Source organism: Chaetodon auriga, chromosome 19, assembly GCF_051107435.1.
Source record: "Chaetodon auriga isolate fChaAug3 chromosome 19, fChaAug3.hap1, whole genome shotgun sequence".
NCBI classification, from domain to species: domain Eukaryota; kingdom Metazoa; phylum Chordata; class Actinopteri; order Chaetodontiformes; family Chaetodontidae; genus Chaetodon; species Chaetodon auriga.
This window is the reverse complement of record NC_135092.1, coordinates 11770775-11786596: the sequence shown is the minus strand read 5'-3', so window position 1 is coordinate 11786596 and position 15822 is coordinate 11770775. Positions and strand designations below refer to the sequence as shown.

At 41.7% G+C, this 15822-nt stretch overlaps 1 protein-coding gene across 3 annotated transcripts; it reads right to left on the bottom strand.

Annotated features, from left to right (window-relative positions):
* Positions 1 to 389: 389 nt before the first annotated feature.
* Positions 390 to 15802, bottom strand: lhx6a (LIM homeobox 6a). Of its 3 annotated transcripts, XR_013079187.1 has the most exons (10): positions 15410 to 15802; positions 14463 to 14534; positions 14027 to 14209; positions 11652 to 11773; positions 3591 to 3811; positions 3052 to 3152; positions 2785 to 2880; positions 2391 to 2565; positions 777 to 2244; positions 390 to 730 (listed from the first exon to the last, which is right to left on the bottom strand). XR_013079187.1 is itself a non-coding variant. In XM_076757299.1 (9 exons), the coding sequence occupies exons 1-9, from the start codon at positions 15485 to 15487 to the stop codon at positions 2165 to 2167; spliced, it is 1128 nt and encodes a 375-aa protein (XP_076613414.1). In that variant the 5' UTR covers positions 15488 to 15802; the 3' UTR covers positions 390 to 2164. The 3 variants fall into 3 exon arrangements, 2 of the variants coding, with proteins under 2 accessions (XP_076613414.1, XP_076613415.1); XM_076757299.1 differs by having other exon boundaries at positions 390 to 2244; XM_076757300.1 differs by having other exon boundaries at positions 390 to 2244; positions 3591 to 3808.
* Positions 15803 to 15822: the final 20 nt, after the last annotated feature.

Sequence of the window (15822 nt, the reverse complement as noted above, 5' to 3'; positions counted from 1 at the left end):
TAGCAGGTAATATGTTGGGGTACAACAGACCGTCAATTACTTAAGTAATTTAAGAAGATAAGGATAAATAAAATTATTGAGATTCAAGTCTTTTAAAGGCAGCAGTCCTTTGAGCAAACTTTCCCATGATGCACCCTTCCTGCTTCATGGCAAATACTCAAAAAAAAAAATCACAAAAAAATGCAGTCACACACCAGGATGTACACATGATCCACAAAAATAGCAAATATGTGCACCCACAACCAAAGAACTAAAGATGTACCAAACCACAAGCACAAGAAAAGATGAGACAGTGAAGCACGCAATATTTAAAAAATAAAAAAAAATAGAAGATACAATTACTTCATATTTATTTATTTTATTTATGTTTGTCCAAATGTGCCTGATTTTCTTGCTTTATGCCACACACACACATTGTTTAGGAAAATAAAAGTGAGTTATTGCTTCATTAGTTTATTCTCAAAAATGATGCAAACCCACAAAAATATCACATTCTATTTTATTGCATTTTAGTACACAAAACATTTATGATGCACAGTCTGTCAAATAAAATTTTTTGTTTCATTTTATTTCAGGTTTTTTAGCGAAACAAAACAATTTCAGAGGGGGAAAAAAAAGTGCTTTACAGGGATTTACCATCTCAATAAATACAAGGACATTGAGGTCTTGTTGGATCCTGTTCTTCACACAATGGCCATGGCACTAAAATACAAATGCACACTCTCTACCCCTGCCAGTACACACAGACACACACACAGACACAGACACACACACACACACACACACACACACACACACACACACACACAGAAACACCCACATATACAACCCCAGTCGGTTTCGTATTGTCCATATTGTACCAATGCCCCAACACTCCACCTTTTCCCTCCTCTTGCAAAAGAAACACACACACACACACACACACACACACACACACACAGACATACACACAGAGGCTGAACAAGCAACCTTCGAAATCATAAATTAGTGACAATACATTTGTTTTGAAATATGAAAATATGTAACTTGTAACATGTCAGATTTTGTAGGAATGTGTAGTTGGACGAGTGTGCTCATCTCAGACTTCCCTCTGTTTCTCTGTCAGTTTAAAGAAATGTAACAGCATTGTGGCGTCTTAAAATCTGTCAGCTCCTGCCTCTAATGTTACAGCCATAATTCAATAACACACAGGCCCAGACATTGTGCTTAATGGTTTCCTTCATGATAAACAGTCAAGATGCTGCCTGTGGACATATATTGTGATTTTCCTCAAATCTTCCTAATTTGTTCTACACAATTAAATAAAAAAAAAAACACTCAAATCTTTGTAAGTGATGAATGACAGGCTGGAATTTTAATTAGCTGATTCACCGCTGTGAATAACTACAGTTATTGATATCAATGGGAAAGATAAGGCACACAATATTTAAAATTTTTCAACAAAAAAAATCTAATTCTACATCTAATTTCAGTGGAAAATTGACCAAAAATGTAACTGGGAAGTTTCTGTTTTTTTTGTTTTGTTTTTTTTTAGATGTCATAAAGTCACAAAGTCATTCCTAAAGAGAATATTTGAACAGTCAACATATTTCATTTACATGTAGGTTTCCTTCATGGTTGCTTAGAGAAAAAGAGGGAGGTGTCTTACCTCTAATGTGGTCTACTGTGTGTGCCTGGCCTTTGGGCCACAATGACAGTTCCCCCTTAAATTCCCCCCTTTGTTAATCTTCAGTATTCTGACATCACTCAAGAGACTTCAGTCCTGCTTCGTTGGTCAGTTTCATCCCTTGAAAACTCCCACCACCTTCGAGTGGAAGATGCTGTACATGTGAAGCAAAATTGGTCCTTTAGGTGGTGTAAAATACAGTCAGCGAGTTCCTGCTAATGATAAATGCTTCACGTTGGTTTTTGACAGAGTGGCTGCAGGTGGGATATTCCCGTCCTCATAAAGAAAAAAAAAAAAAACATAAGGACGGATGTGTCTTAATTTTTCCTCTTCCTTCCGTTTTTCTGTTTCCGAGTGGGCGGGGCTCCTGCAAGATGTGTCGTTTCTCCAAGCTGACTCCTGCGTGACCTCCGGGTCAGGTCTGCAGACGTCAGCGATGAGAGATCAAGGGTTGGGATCCGGAGGTTTGGGGGTCATAAGGGTCGGAGTGGTGGAGCGCTAGCGGCTGAGGGGGAGCTGGGGCAGTGACATGGCCTGGTGAGGGAGACTCTGAGAGGTCAGCACGGAGAAGGGATGACCTGGAGAGCACACAAAAAACACGCAAAAAGGATTTTAAGATGAAGAATAATCTGCTTTAGAAAAATACCGTAACAGTTACAGTATTTAAATGTACTAACAGTAAGATGGGAGATTTGTACGACTATTTTAGTAGTAAACAACTTACTGTCGATGTACCCGTGAAGGGCCACCATGCGTGCTCGCTCAGGACTGCCAAAGGGGGAGTAATGCAGCTCATCAGGCAGGGACGAGGGTATCCTGGACTGGGGATGACCTTGGGGAGCCCCACTGTGCTGGGGCGTGTGCTTTTTGTGTCTTGCTCTGCAGTTTTGAAACCACACCTATGAAGACGCAATGTACATCATGTAGCTATATTCTTGAAATAGGAGATGTCGATTTATTTCAGAAAGAACGCAAAAGACAAAACTGTGAAAGTATATTTATATGACTGTTTATATGACTACGCACATCTGCCCATTTTACTACTGTTATTTCAATGCATGCAGCTACAACTGCACCATAAGATAAGAGCAGAAGAGTGTGGACGTCTGTGCACTGACCTGTATAACTCTTCTGCTTAGGCCTGTCATGTCGGCTAGTTTCTGTAGCGTCTGGGCATCTGGATTGTTGTCCTGGGCGAACTGAGCCTGCATGATCTGCATATTGAGACGAAACATTAGCATGAAATCAGATGTTGCTGAAATCAGTTTATTACACAGACCACAGATTAAGGGTTAAAATGTGGTGAGAGGGCTGCATAGTTTCAAAAATAAGATGCAAATTGTCTGGGAGACATTCAGCTGGGATTGTGTGTGTGTGTGTCTGACCTGTAGCTGTTCTGCAGTGAATGATGTGCGTGCCCTTTTGGCTGGTTTGGGTTGACTGTCTTGTTCTGTTGGAACCGCTCCTTCTAACGTGATACCGTTTCCTGAAAAAAAACAAAACAAAACAGCAGACACGTGAGATGACAGACAAATGTATTGAATAACAATTTTAAATGACCAAAACCAAGGGATGTATTTGAACCAGAAGACTTGGACACTGTATCATAAAAGGACTTTTTTTTAGTTTTTCCTCAGCTGAGACCCAATTTTGAGCTCTTGCAACATGACCTACAAATCCACTCATTATGTTGGCATCCATCAGAACCACTGAGAAATCAGAGAGAGGCAGGCCAGACATATTAAATCACAGATAATGTAAAAATAAATGATAAAAGACATAGTAAAAGGCAAATTATGCAGGCACTATGAAATATATTAAAATTCACAAATTCAGATAACCTCTCATTTGGGAGGACTGCTGAGCAAACATCTGCACAGCCGCAGAGACACATTTCAGCAAATATGCCAGAACCACTACTCACCACTCTCAGCCGCTCGTTTGAGGTTCTCCACCATGGTGTCGTAGTGGATCCTACACAGGACCTTCTCCTCCACCAAGCCAAACTCCTCTCCTGTGGACAACTGCCTCTTACACGAGTAGCACGCAAAACATGCCAAGTGGTACGCGTTTCCCCTTGCACGGCGCACCCAGTCGCTGGCGTATATCTGCCGCCCACAGCGGGCACACTTAGTACCAAACCTACTGCGAGGGAGAGAAAAAGGAGAACAGAGGCAGAGGAGGAGAAGCAGGAGAGGGAGAAACAGGACTAGGAATTAGAGAGACGTAGATGGGGTAAAAGCAACATTGCAGTAGAGGAAATTACATTTTAAATCGGACCTGATGGCCACTTCCAGATAGTACGCACATAGAAATAAACACGCACAGACGACCTTTTCTTTGAGCATATTTTGAGAGAGCAGAAGTTGAAAATAAGTGTTTTTTAACTTTAAGTTTGGGCAGAACTCAAAGGATTTAAGGAAGAAACCTTGGAGGAGGATATGGCCTTCAGAAAAGACTCCTGACTGCGGCTGCAAGCTGAGCCTTGAATGCAAACAAACCAACACCTGCAATTTCCTGGCTGATGCATGAAGGCCCTGACATGTACACACGCACACACACATACACCAGAGAACGCACCAACACACATGTAGACCGGGGTGGTTTTACACACGGTGGAGGATGAAGAAAGACTTGGATGACATCACTTCTGATCGCCCCGCTGTAACTGATAGCAACAGTGAGGTCAGGCGGCATATAAACCGAAACCACCTGACTTACTGTTCTCTATGGGTGGGTGGCGCTGAGGGTTGAGGGGCGCAGAGGCAGACGATGAAAGATAAACAGGGAGAAAGTTACGGACAGAGAGAGAGGAAAAGAGTCAGCAAACGCTTTGAGACAACTCCCCCTGAGCTCCAACCAAGATATTAATGTCTGAAATAAACACGCTCTCTTCATTTGAAATATCTGAACGTGTAAAATGTGACTGAGGGCAGAAAGAGACAAATAAAAGGGTGAAAGAGCAGAAGGGCAAAGACTGCCATAGATTTACATTCATTATCTCAGAGATACGTGTGTGAGGTGTGTGAAAGTTGTTTTATTCTTGAAGGATAAGGCTGGTGTCATTCTATATTTTCCTGACTGGCAACAAATCCCATGAAAAGACCAAAACCAACAAGGCGTTATTCCCCTCTCAATAGTTTTTGACTTCCCCGATCCCATTTAATCCCTGTGTGAAGATGTAAATCTTTTAAACTGGCTCACAAAGACGTGGTTTCAACATCCTGGCACTGTAACTCTTCACACATATTATTCATAGAGTGAACAATGCATTTGATGGGGGACTATTTTCAGCTGCGGATTAAGACACATTTGGTGTTTTAGTGAGTATTTACAGCAGCAGGATGGTGCAGAAGTGACTCAAAATAAACTAGAGTGCCCATGGCCATCATCATGCAAAAAACATGCCGCCTCATGTGACAGTGTGGCCCATTTCTGTGTTTTTAATAGTTAAAGTACAACAATGGAGGGCTGTGGTAGAGAGGAATAAGATACATCAGAATTTGTCCACACAGACAAGACTTGGTTAGTTTTGGTCTTTAAATGGGATTTGTTAAAAATACGCAAAATCTGAAATATCACCAGCCGTATCCTTCAACTGCGCAGCTGGCACTGTGGAGTATCCAGAAAACAAAAACAAAAGCTCTATTTTAATACAACCGAAATATAATACAAATTTCCTGTTTACACCCGAATCAAAAGAGATTAAGCTCCTTGTTTAAGGAGCACATTATGCATTTAATGGGTATAAAACACTTTAGGTTTGAGAAGGTTATGGTTAGGTTAAGAGCCATTGTTGGGGTCAGCAGCTGGCAATTCTGCTGAGAGAGGCAGCCCGCCTCAAGGGTGAAGCTGGGGGAGCAAGAAGAAGCCAAACGTACAGCCTGGATTCAGCTCAAATTCGAAACATGGTGGGACTGTTCAGTAAAACAGGCTCCGACATAAATATTAAGAAGTGCTTTGTCTTCTTTCAGCAGAGATGAAGATTAACTCACACGAGCACAGCATCACAGACAGGAGCCAAATTCAAAGAGCAGCCAGCAGTTGAAAGGTATGAAGGAGGCGAGAACTGGTGAGGGCAGGATGAAAAGAAGAGACATGGAGAGAGGAAGTAAGTGGCTGAGGGAAATGGCAAAGTAAAGAGCGTCGATGGCAGGGAGAGAGAGAGCGGGGGGGGGGGGGGGACGGAGAGCACGAGGGTTGCCAAGTGAGTGGGTTTGGCAGAGCATCAGTGCACTCAAGTCCACTCTATCTGGGATGAAAGCATACTATCGCCCTGACATCTCACAAACTCGTACCCCTCCTCATGTATATGAGGCTTGTTGGCCAGAAGCTTCATTTTCCTGCATGTCGTCTGGTAAAGAATATTTACAGGTCATCTTTAAATGCCTACTGTTTGAGGATCTGCATCCTGTCTATCTGTCTGTCTGCCTTTTGCTTTTCTTTATTGTCACTGTCAAGTGACTATAATTCATTAACACAGCGATGCCCAAATAAAAAACAGCACGTCTACACTTCAGCAGGCCTGGCATTCCTCATAACACACACATTCGGTTCAGCGTCAGAGCAGTGAAACCAGGGGGGAAAAGTCTCTGTGGTGACCTTGAAATAAAATTAGCTGGCATAGCACTTACAGAGGACTTAAGTTGTCACAGATATGTGCAACTTGACCAAAAAACCTCTTATAACCCAATAAAGCCATTCCGGAGACAAATGGACTCCAGGGCTTACTGTACTGTATGTGCGTATCATTTCAGATTGTTATGGAGAATTCCAGCCTGTTTCTACAGTAAAGAGGAAAACATTGTGGAACACTGCAGCTAATCTAGCATGACAGCTTGTCAGTTTCATGCTCCGAGACAGAACCCAGAAAAGCTGCAAATCATCCCTTGTTTTAACCCCCTCCTCCTCCTCCATCTTCATCTCCCCTGACCTCTCCCTCCCTCTACTCCTGTCTTTTTTTTTTTTGCATCTCGTTTTGTCTTTGTACCAAAAAACCTGGTGTTTATTTTGGAGCAATGTCACTCCTCACGGCCTCCTATATCACTCACAAGAGGGGAAAATCCTACACCACAAAACTCCCCTTTCCCCTAGACGTCTCCTATTTGCTCCCCTTCTTTCGTCTAATCTTGACTTTTTTTTAACGCTAATTCACCTGCTGCTGAAAGAGCAGCTTGAGGAGGTGCACGTTTTTTGGATTATTTCTGATGTTCTGTGAGGATACTCTAATGTCTGTTAGATTTGTCCTTGGAGATTTCTTGCTCGACTGTGTGGTTTTCAGATGTGAGGTTCCCCTTTGAATGAGAATCTAAGATGCCATAAAATACTTAACATCTTCTTTTAACAGATTTGTTATCAGGCTTTAACACATTAACCGCACAAAAGAAACCTTGACGTGTGTACGCTCTGTTCCTCGAGGCTGCAGGCAGTTTCCTTTATAATAACCGATCTGCTTTATGAAATGAATAATCTATTTCAGTGCTTTGACAGAGCGGGCTTTATCTAAATGTGTAGCATTGTGTGACAGATGTCTTATTATAATTTTGATTCGTTCAGTTCTTAATAAAGCTGAAATCACTCCGTACCGCTTGCTCGTCTTTGTTGCTATGGAGACCTAATCAGCTAACCAGAGGTGGGTTGATGAATAATTATTAATACAATACACAAACATGCACACACACACACACACACACATTCAGAAAGAGATGCACACACATGCACACATCTCGCCCACAAAGTTTCCTACATACATGGACTCTGGTTACGCTGTCAGTATCCCAGGGTGCCCCTGATTAGTGCAGCAATGCAACTTCCTGTGTGGCCTGCAGCTCACGGACAAGGATGATGTTTCTACGGAGCGAGGCGAGGGAGGGGTGCAGAGAGGCGAGGGGGGTCAGAGGGGGGGAGGCTGATAAAGAAATGGCTTGCGTGTGTGTGTGTGTGTGTGTGTGTGTGTGTGTGTGTGTGTGTGTGTGAGCAAGCCCCTGAGGCCTGACACAGGTTTAAGAGCACAGCGTGGGCTCTGTCCTGCGCCCCCTATGCTGACATGTACGCACCACCTTCCTCCCCCATACACACACACACACACACACACACACACACACACATATATGGAGGGGAACCCACTCTGATTTCCTGCTATTACGCCCCATTAAAGCAGCCGTCAGTCCAAAGCCAGATGAGAGGCTGACACAGATGAGGAAATATCTCCAGAGGTTTGAAACCAGCCCAGAGGATCTGGACTCGCATTGGTGTTTAGCCGAGTTTAAATCTGGCCTAAACCCAGATTACAGTTTATATTTACAGAGGTAACCATTGTACAGACCCCAGTCCTGCAGCAAAGCTTCACTGTTACTGCAAGATTTTCTCAATAATTTCTCACTTTCCACTGTGATTTACAAGGTAATCAAATCTAAACCTACAAGTGTTATTATGCAAATGTGGCTTTTTCTCCAGAGATTGTGACCAAACTGAGGAGAAAATGTTTTCTTCAGTGACCTTCAGTGAATCCAGACCATCAAATTAGAGCTACAACTATTAATCAATGAGTTGTCAACTATTCTTTTGATTTTGATCATCAATTAATCCATTTTTTAAGGAAAAAAAAGTGGAATTCTCTGACTCCAGCTTCTTAAATGTGAATATTTTCTGGTTTCTTTACTCCTCTGTTACAGTAAACTGAATATCTTTGGGTTGTGGACAAAACAAGACATTATATAGACCAAACAACAAATCTATTAATCAAGAAAATAATTAACAGATTAATCAACAATGAAAATAATCATTAGTTGCAGCCCTACATGAAATCAAGTTTATTATTTATTTCAACTTTGCTATGTTTAGAGTCTCTCTACACAGCAAATAGTGTAGTTACTCCACTGACAGGAAGGAAACAGAGAGCATCATGTTAAGGTGATTGCTTTGATGTGCAGTTTATGCACAGAAAAACCACTGTTGTCCAAACCATCAGACAGCAGTCACTGCTTCTCTGCAAAAGTTAGATTTAGCAGGGCTAATATGTCTGCTCTTATTTTTTTTTTTTCCTACATTTTGATTAGATTTACTTTAGTTAGTGCCTTATTTATGTGGTATAACAAATTCAATTACTATGATGTTTACACATTAAGATAGATTTTTCAGTTACAGGAAACTAGTTAACAGAGTGAGGAGAAATTAGCTTCAGCCAAGGCTAACTGTGGCTCACCAGCTCGTCACTGCAGCTTGGTTCTGCATGTAGTCCCTGCAAATTCTACATGTTCTGTTTAGAAAATTAAACATTTCAATGGCATAAGAATTTTCAGATCGTAAAACATTTGTTCAATATGTTCATACGTTCAAAAGCAGAGATTCACAAAGGTCATGACACTAAGTCTGAACTATAAGAGTTTGAATGTGCAGCTGTTCAAGTTTTTTTTAGGGTTTATTTTCTTTATTAACATGAGACGCAATGGTCCCATAATTTGAGCTTTAGACCCTGTCTTATTTATTTCTTTAAGTCTACTCATTGTAGCTCACTGCTGCACACTAGTTGACATGAAGCTGCTGTATAAATGTCTGTAATCTGTGGTGTCTTTAATGCACAGTTTTCCTTTAGAAATTCATGGTGACACTTCTAATTCTGATCCTGGTTGGTCAACAACTAGTATGAACACATATATCACTTCTATGTTCAGGCATGCTTTTTAATCACAATTACTGTATTTCATATCATTACATGGTAAGTGTGCGTTAGGCATATAATGAGTGACCCAGTGACCGCTACATCTGTGCTGCTCGTTACCATTCTCTGATGCTCGGACATGTTTTAATCCATTGTGCATGTTTCGTACTTCCTCGGGGAGCAGCATTGAGGGTGAGAGGGGTGAATGGTGAAAGAGCATTTAAATGGAGACGGGTCAGGTAAAAATATTATTATGATGTGGCAGAGCAAACACAAAAATCTCCATTTTGTGAAAAAATGAGCAAAATGATTGGCAGCTGCTGGACATACATAAATAAACACAGATCTCGGTGTATGTTTATGTGTGTGGCTGTGTCAGCAAGTGTGCGTACGTTCTTTTGAGTTGTAAAAGGAGGCAATGTGTACGGTGCATTCTTGCTAATTTATGCATGGAAATGTTTCATATTCATGCTTTAATATTTAGGTGTGTGTCCATGCGTAAGCGTGCACGTATCTGTCTCGATGTGTGTGTTTTTAGTTTGGATAGGAGTCGCATTCAGATCAGAAACATGCTGACCGGGCACTCGGGGCGGTCTAATTGCTGGTCTGGAGGCCTGAGGGTCTGGGGTGGAGGACGACTAATTGCTGGTGATTATAAACCTCAGTGCGGTGGCTCGGTGTCAGGTTTCGATCAGACAAACACCAAAGCTGACTTACAGGTCCAAGCACTCACACACAAGCTCACACACACATACAGTGTGCACAAATGTGCATGTGTGCCCATTCAATGGTTACACTAGCCTCAGGCTACAGCACAGAATTTTACTATATGCTGTTGCTGCTGTGAACCCCATTTAACCTCAGATACCACACACACACACAAATATACTCTCTCTCTCTCTCTCTCTCTCTCTCAGTCACACTCTCTCTTTCTCACACAAAAAGTGAAAAAGTGTAAAAAATCTATATGTAAAACCATCAATCAGCCAAGACTTATTCCTCCTCTGCTGCATAGACACATGGACGGTATTTGTTGAATGAATACAACAGATAGCAAATTCATCCTTGAATCACAATAACTCAACGTAGTCTCTCTCTCCCTCTCTCTCTCTCTCTCTCTCTCTCCCTCAACACACTACACTTTCTCCAAAGTGTGTGTCTGTCTGTCTGTCTGTGTGCATATCTCCTACTATCTCTTTGTTTATTGTGTCGCTGCCTTTTGATCTTGCATGAAAATAATGAAATTGTCGACCACAACGTAGATAGATTGTCTTATGACTCCACTCTTGAACTAGACTCTGAAGACTGAAATAATTCTATCATTTTCATTTTGTTTTAATTTACTTTTGTTTGGAAATTAATAACAATGATGTGCCATGTTTTATAATTATAACACAGTTTTCATTTGGGGACACTTCTTTCTATTTTCACATTTCATGGATGATGATGGTCATTCATGCACAGTACAAATAGAATAGAACAGACTTTTCTTCCCGTTTTATGAGTTTCCATTGCGTTTAATGCTTTGTTTGCCAATAGGGACCGACTAAACAGCTACACGCTCGATCGAGCATTTCTGTCCATTTCCACTAATTTCACGTGTCCCTCTCATGAGGATAAAACAGCCACTTCACACTTGCCGTGCTCTAACTGTGTGATGATACGTTTAATACTGCCATAGCTGCTGTGTGTGCACTGAGGGTGTGAGTTCACCATTTATTTAGCTCAGAGAAACCGGAAAATATATCATGTAGCCAGTGGCCCAATAAAAACAGGTCCAAGCCAGTCTGATTTGCCATGGTCCAGAGAAATTAACCACTAAAATAATGCAATGTTTTTTCACTTTGCCACTCAAAATCTGATAGGATCTTAGTTTATGACACGTAGATCAAAACATCCCCCCAAAAAACAGGCCTATATAACCCTCAAGAGCTACAATAATCCCATTTAAACGTTTCATCATAAAGCACTGAATTTTAAAAAATGACATCCTGCTACGCTGGATATTCTTTATATCCTCTCTGTAGCGAGTGGAAATGTTGTGCTTTGGATAGCCATAACAAAACCGTGGCTCTTTCAGCGATGCACTAAGACTTTTATGTTGTTACAGACTTTGAGAGTTTTTGAAAAGGTCTTTCAAGAACGCATGAGGCAACCCGCATCCATCTCAGAGGAGGTGTGTGTGTGTGTATGTGTGTGTGTGTGTGTGTGTGTGTGTGAGAGAGAGAGAGAGAGAGAGAGAGAGAGACGCAGACGAGGGGAGGGAGGCCTGTGTTGGCAGAGTAGACGTGGTATTTTGAAAACACGGTCTTAAACTTACCCTACCTGAAATAATCCATTTTACAGAAGATCTCTTTGTTTTTGATGTAGCAGCTGCTGTGCTGACGCAGCGACGTCCTGCAGACAGAACACTCCAGACAGCGCACGTGCCAGATCAGGTTGTTCACCTGCAACCAGACAACATCCATGTCAAACACACACCAATGATAAATCACTACAGCGGGGACTTACAGTGTGTGTGTGTGTGTGTGTGTGTGTGTGTGTGTGTGTGTGTGTGTGTGTTGCTCAGTAATGTATCTGCATACGTATGGCTATGATATTCATTATTCCTAGAGAGCTACTGTGCAATGCTCGATTATCAGCTTAATAATATTCAACATAATAATTATCATCTAAGACAACACAAAAATATTTCTTTATCATTTTCATATCTAAGCGTGATGTTTAATAATGAGCTTACAGTCATTTAGGCATAATTTATCTACAACTGTATAACTTTAATCAATATATTATGGCTTTTTAGTGAGTCTGTGTTTCTTAACTGTGACTGTACAGAGATCCCTTTGGGCTTTGTTGCATCAAATGTTTTCTAACACTATACTTTAGTCCTAATATTCCTGAATGGACTTGATTAAATCATTTAATTCAGGTCGACTAATATTGCAGCTGACATACATGCACACTGAGAAATTTCAAAGCCTGAAGAATCTGACTGTATGGGCCTATGTAACAACAATGACTTAACTTTTATTCCAAAAATATTCTAATAATTGTCAGACATAGAAAAAGGTGATCAATCTGAAATTTTGATTTAGATCCCTTTGAAGGTTTACAGATAACAAAGTCACCTAATTTCTGAGTATTTAACATGATGGTTAAATTTGGCCTCATTATTTATGCTGGGAGATGGTGAAGGCTGTAAGATGAACAGTTTGAAAAGATCTCATCACAATACAAAAATCACAGTACACTTATGTGCTCTGTTCATTTTAGGTATTAGTTCACATGAGTTTGTTTATGATTTCGCTCAAAGCGGAGCTTATGGCCTTATGCTGCTCAATGAACTGTTTATAAAGGCATTCATAATGTCGCTTTTTAAATTGCGATTTCATCCAGGCCTACCGAATTCATTTATTGTAAGTGTCCTATTTTAGGAATCGGTAGGTGTTGATTAATTTACGTGCATTTATTTACAGCAGCGGCCAGCGTGAAAGACGTAGCCACAAAAAATAAAATAAAGTAAAATAAAAAAGACGGCTAATTCTTTTTTTTTAAACAGGCCAAATGAAAAAAGATCCAAAAAAAAAAAAAAAAGTGCTGCACACAGGAGATTTTAATGTATTATGTAAGAGCAGGAATGATTAATTTTCTTTATTTCTTTTATTTATTTATAGTTTGGAAATTGTTTAATCATTTTTTTCAGTCACTTGTAAAAGATATTTGAAACGATTACAGTTTCAGATAATATCCTAATAGGCCTTGACTTTGATACAACAACAAAAATAACCTGTTCTCAGTCTTAAATTAATCTTGAGAAGAAAGATCGTTTAAGAGAATAAATATTTAATAAGACTAAAATTAAATCTTTGCGAATAAAACCACCGTGGCGTTATTTCTTGCCCAAACATTGTTTCCCAAGACGCTGTCTGTCCTGCACACTGAGATCAAATCAGAGTCAGATAAAACACTAATGATCTTCACACTTCCTGACACACACACACACACACACACACACACACACACACACACACACACACACACACTCATCTGCGCGCGACTAAAGACCGCTTTGGCTGGAAGCACGCGAGCGCACGCGACAAGACAGGGCGTACTGACAGCGAGGCTGAAAAACAGTCCAAACCAAAACATCCCTGTTGTGTCTGCGGTCTCCAAACACCGTCTCCTGCGTGAGTTTTGTCGCCTAAAATCGCCGTTTAAATTTAGAAACAGTCACTGGAGAGAGTATTTTGTATTGAGAGTATTTTTCTGTATTTTGTAGGTTCATAAAATAATTATAAACATATAAAAATGAAGGCTTGTTAAATATGCGTTTCTTGGATATCATAGCTACAGTTAGTGATGGGTGACATATTTCTTCCCTCGTCTGTTTTGGAGTTTTGTCTCTGGCTCGTGGTTCTTTATTCGCGAAGAGTGTAAATGCAACAGCAAGAACAGCTAAAGTTCAGGCCTTCAGCGCAAACACACAGCAGAGCCGTCCAAACCAAAACCAGGGTCAACATGGCACCCTCCTCCTCTCGCCTCTGCTGGGCTTGTGTAGACAAGCTATTTGTTGCCTGTCTATGTTGATGCCAAAGTAAAAAAAAAAAAAATTCAAAAAAAAAAGGTAAACAATTCAAAAAGGCGCCCCCAGCAGAAAATATTTTTTAGTCTGAGTGTTTAAGTCAGGGTCGGCCTCTCACCTTCAGCAGGTATCTGTCCAGGATCTCCTGACCGCAGCTGGCGCACATGTTCTTCCCGGTGGACGGCACCGAGCTGGCGGTGGAGGTCGGCGAGCACACGGACGGGGTGGACGGAGTGCTGGGGGACGAGCGAGTGTCCTCCCGCTCCATGTTGGACCGCTGGGACTCTCCGTCCGAGTGAGACTGCAAGAGGGCATCAGCACAGCTCAGAAACACACAGAATAATCCTCATCCCCACCAGTGCCAGTTTGAAGCTGTCGCCATTTTCATGATGCGTGCATATAGTCACACATATAAAATAAAGATTTGCATGAACCCCAACTAGATTTCCGCATGCACTGGATGCGCACGGGGCCGAGCGGTCAGCTACTGCGCGCAATGGGCGCACCGAACGATCCAGACATTTTCAAAGCATAAATAGTGAAAAAGCTCTCACCATTGGCGTGTGTTTAGAGTCCACGCTGCGGCGCGAGGCTCCCGGTGTGCTCTGATGCTCGGTGGAGATCACCTATAAGACAACGTTCAGTAAACGGCAAGTCTTCATCACTTTTCTCGTCTCATCTTCAGCTGAGAAATCCTCGTGAGTCATTTGCAGACAGCTCTTCAAGGCTACTCCTATATAACGCAGTCCTGACAATAAACCCCGGTTAAAACTGTTAAAAGGGCTCCGGCAACAAAAGGCACATTTTAATGAAGCTATTTCAATTTGGATTGATTTTTCCCTTCCCCTTAACCCATGCCTCTCAGAATAATAGTATTTTCTTCGCAATCCAGGACACGAGAGTGGAGGGGGAAAAAACTACCTGTAATTACAAATAGCTTGAAACGCTGTGGATAAGAGGGACCCGGAGTGTCAATTTCAACTGTCAATCAGAAAAAGGCAACGGGTCACCCAAAGAATTGCAAATTTGATTTTTAATGGCTGTAATTAAAATCCAATTCTTCTCGGGCGAATTGGCAGCGCTCGAGAGGCTCGCGGACCGCAAATCACGCTATTCATAACAGAGAGGCGCGTGCCTCTTCACAGCGGCTGGCGCGTGCAGCTGATCTCAGTACACAAGCAGTGATTCTTATGACATCACAGAGAGACACAAACAAAACTCACACACGATGCTGCGGGCTGCAAATAAAGCGCGTTTTTTTGCAGCAGCGGACAGACAGATCGACTGAATGTCCACGAAAGAGGAGAAACAATTCGGTGAATCGAAATGAGTCCACAGTGAAGCTGCTTGTTGCGGCGTTATTAGTTGTACGTCATCGCATAAAAAGCTAATTCAATCTATGGTAAACAGTGAAGGCCCAAACAGTGCATAAGTGGGGTACATCTCCAATTTGAACCTTTTACGCACAAAGTTGAAGCTCAGCCATTTCCAGTGTTAGTACCTGTTTCGTGGGAATTCCTTCGGACAGAATCTTATTTCCCCCTGAAAGAGGGGACAAAACTTCATTTTTCCAGTACATGAACCCCCTGGAGTCTCACAGCGTACAATGTCCTCAAACTCGGTGCGTGGAATCAGGAGTAGACTCGGCGATGGGCGTCAGAACTTGTACCATCCGTACCATGCATGGACTCGAGTGTAACTGCAGCTTTGTTTTGAACGCGAAATGCTTATTTTCTCTGTAAAACGCTGCTGTGCGCGACGACCTGACCGTCACTGACACAAGCTACAGACGTTATGAAGCTATGCAGAGGCGAGGAGTTCCTTGCTGCTCCGCAGAGAGCCTTATTTAGGATAGAAAAATTCCTTCCTTTCCCTTGTCCCCCCTCTCTTCACTTTTGGGAAGGAGTCTGACTA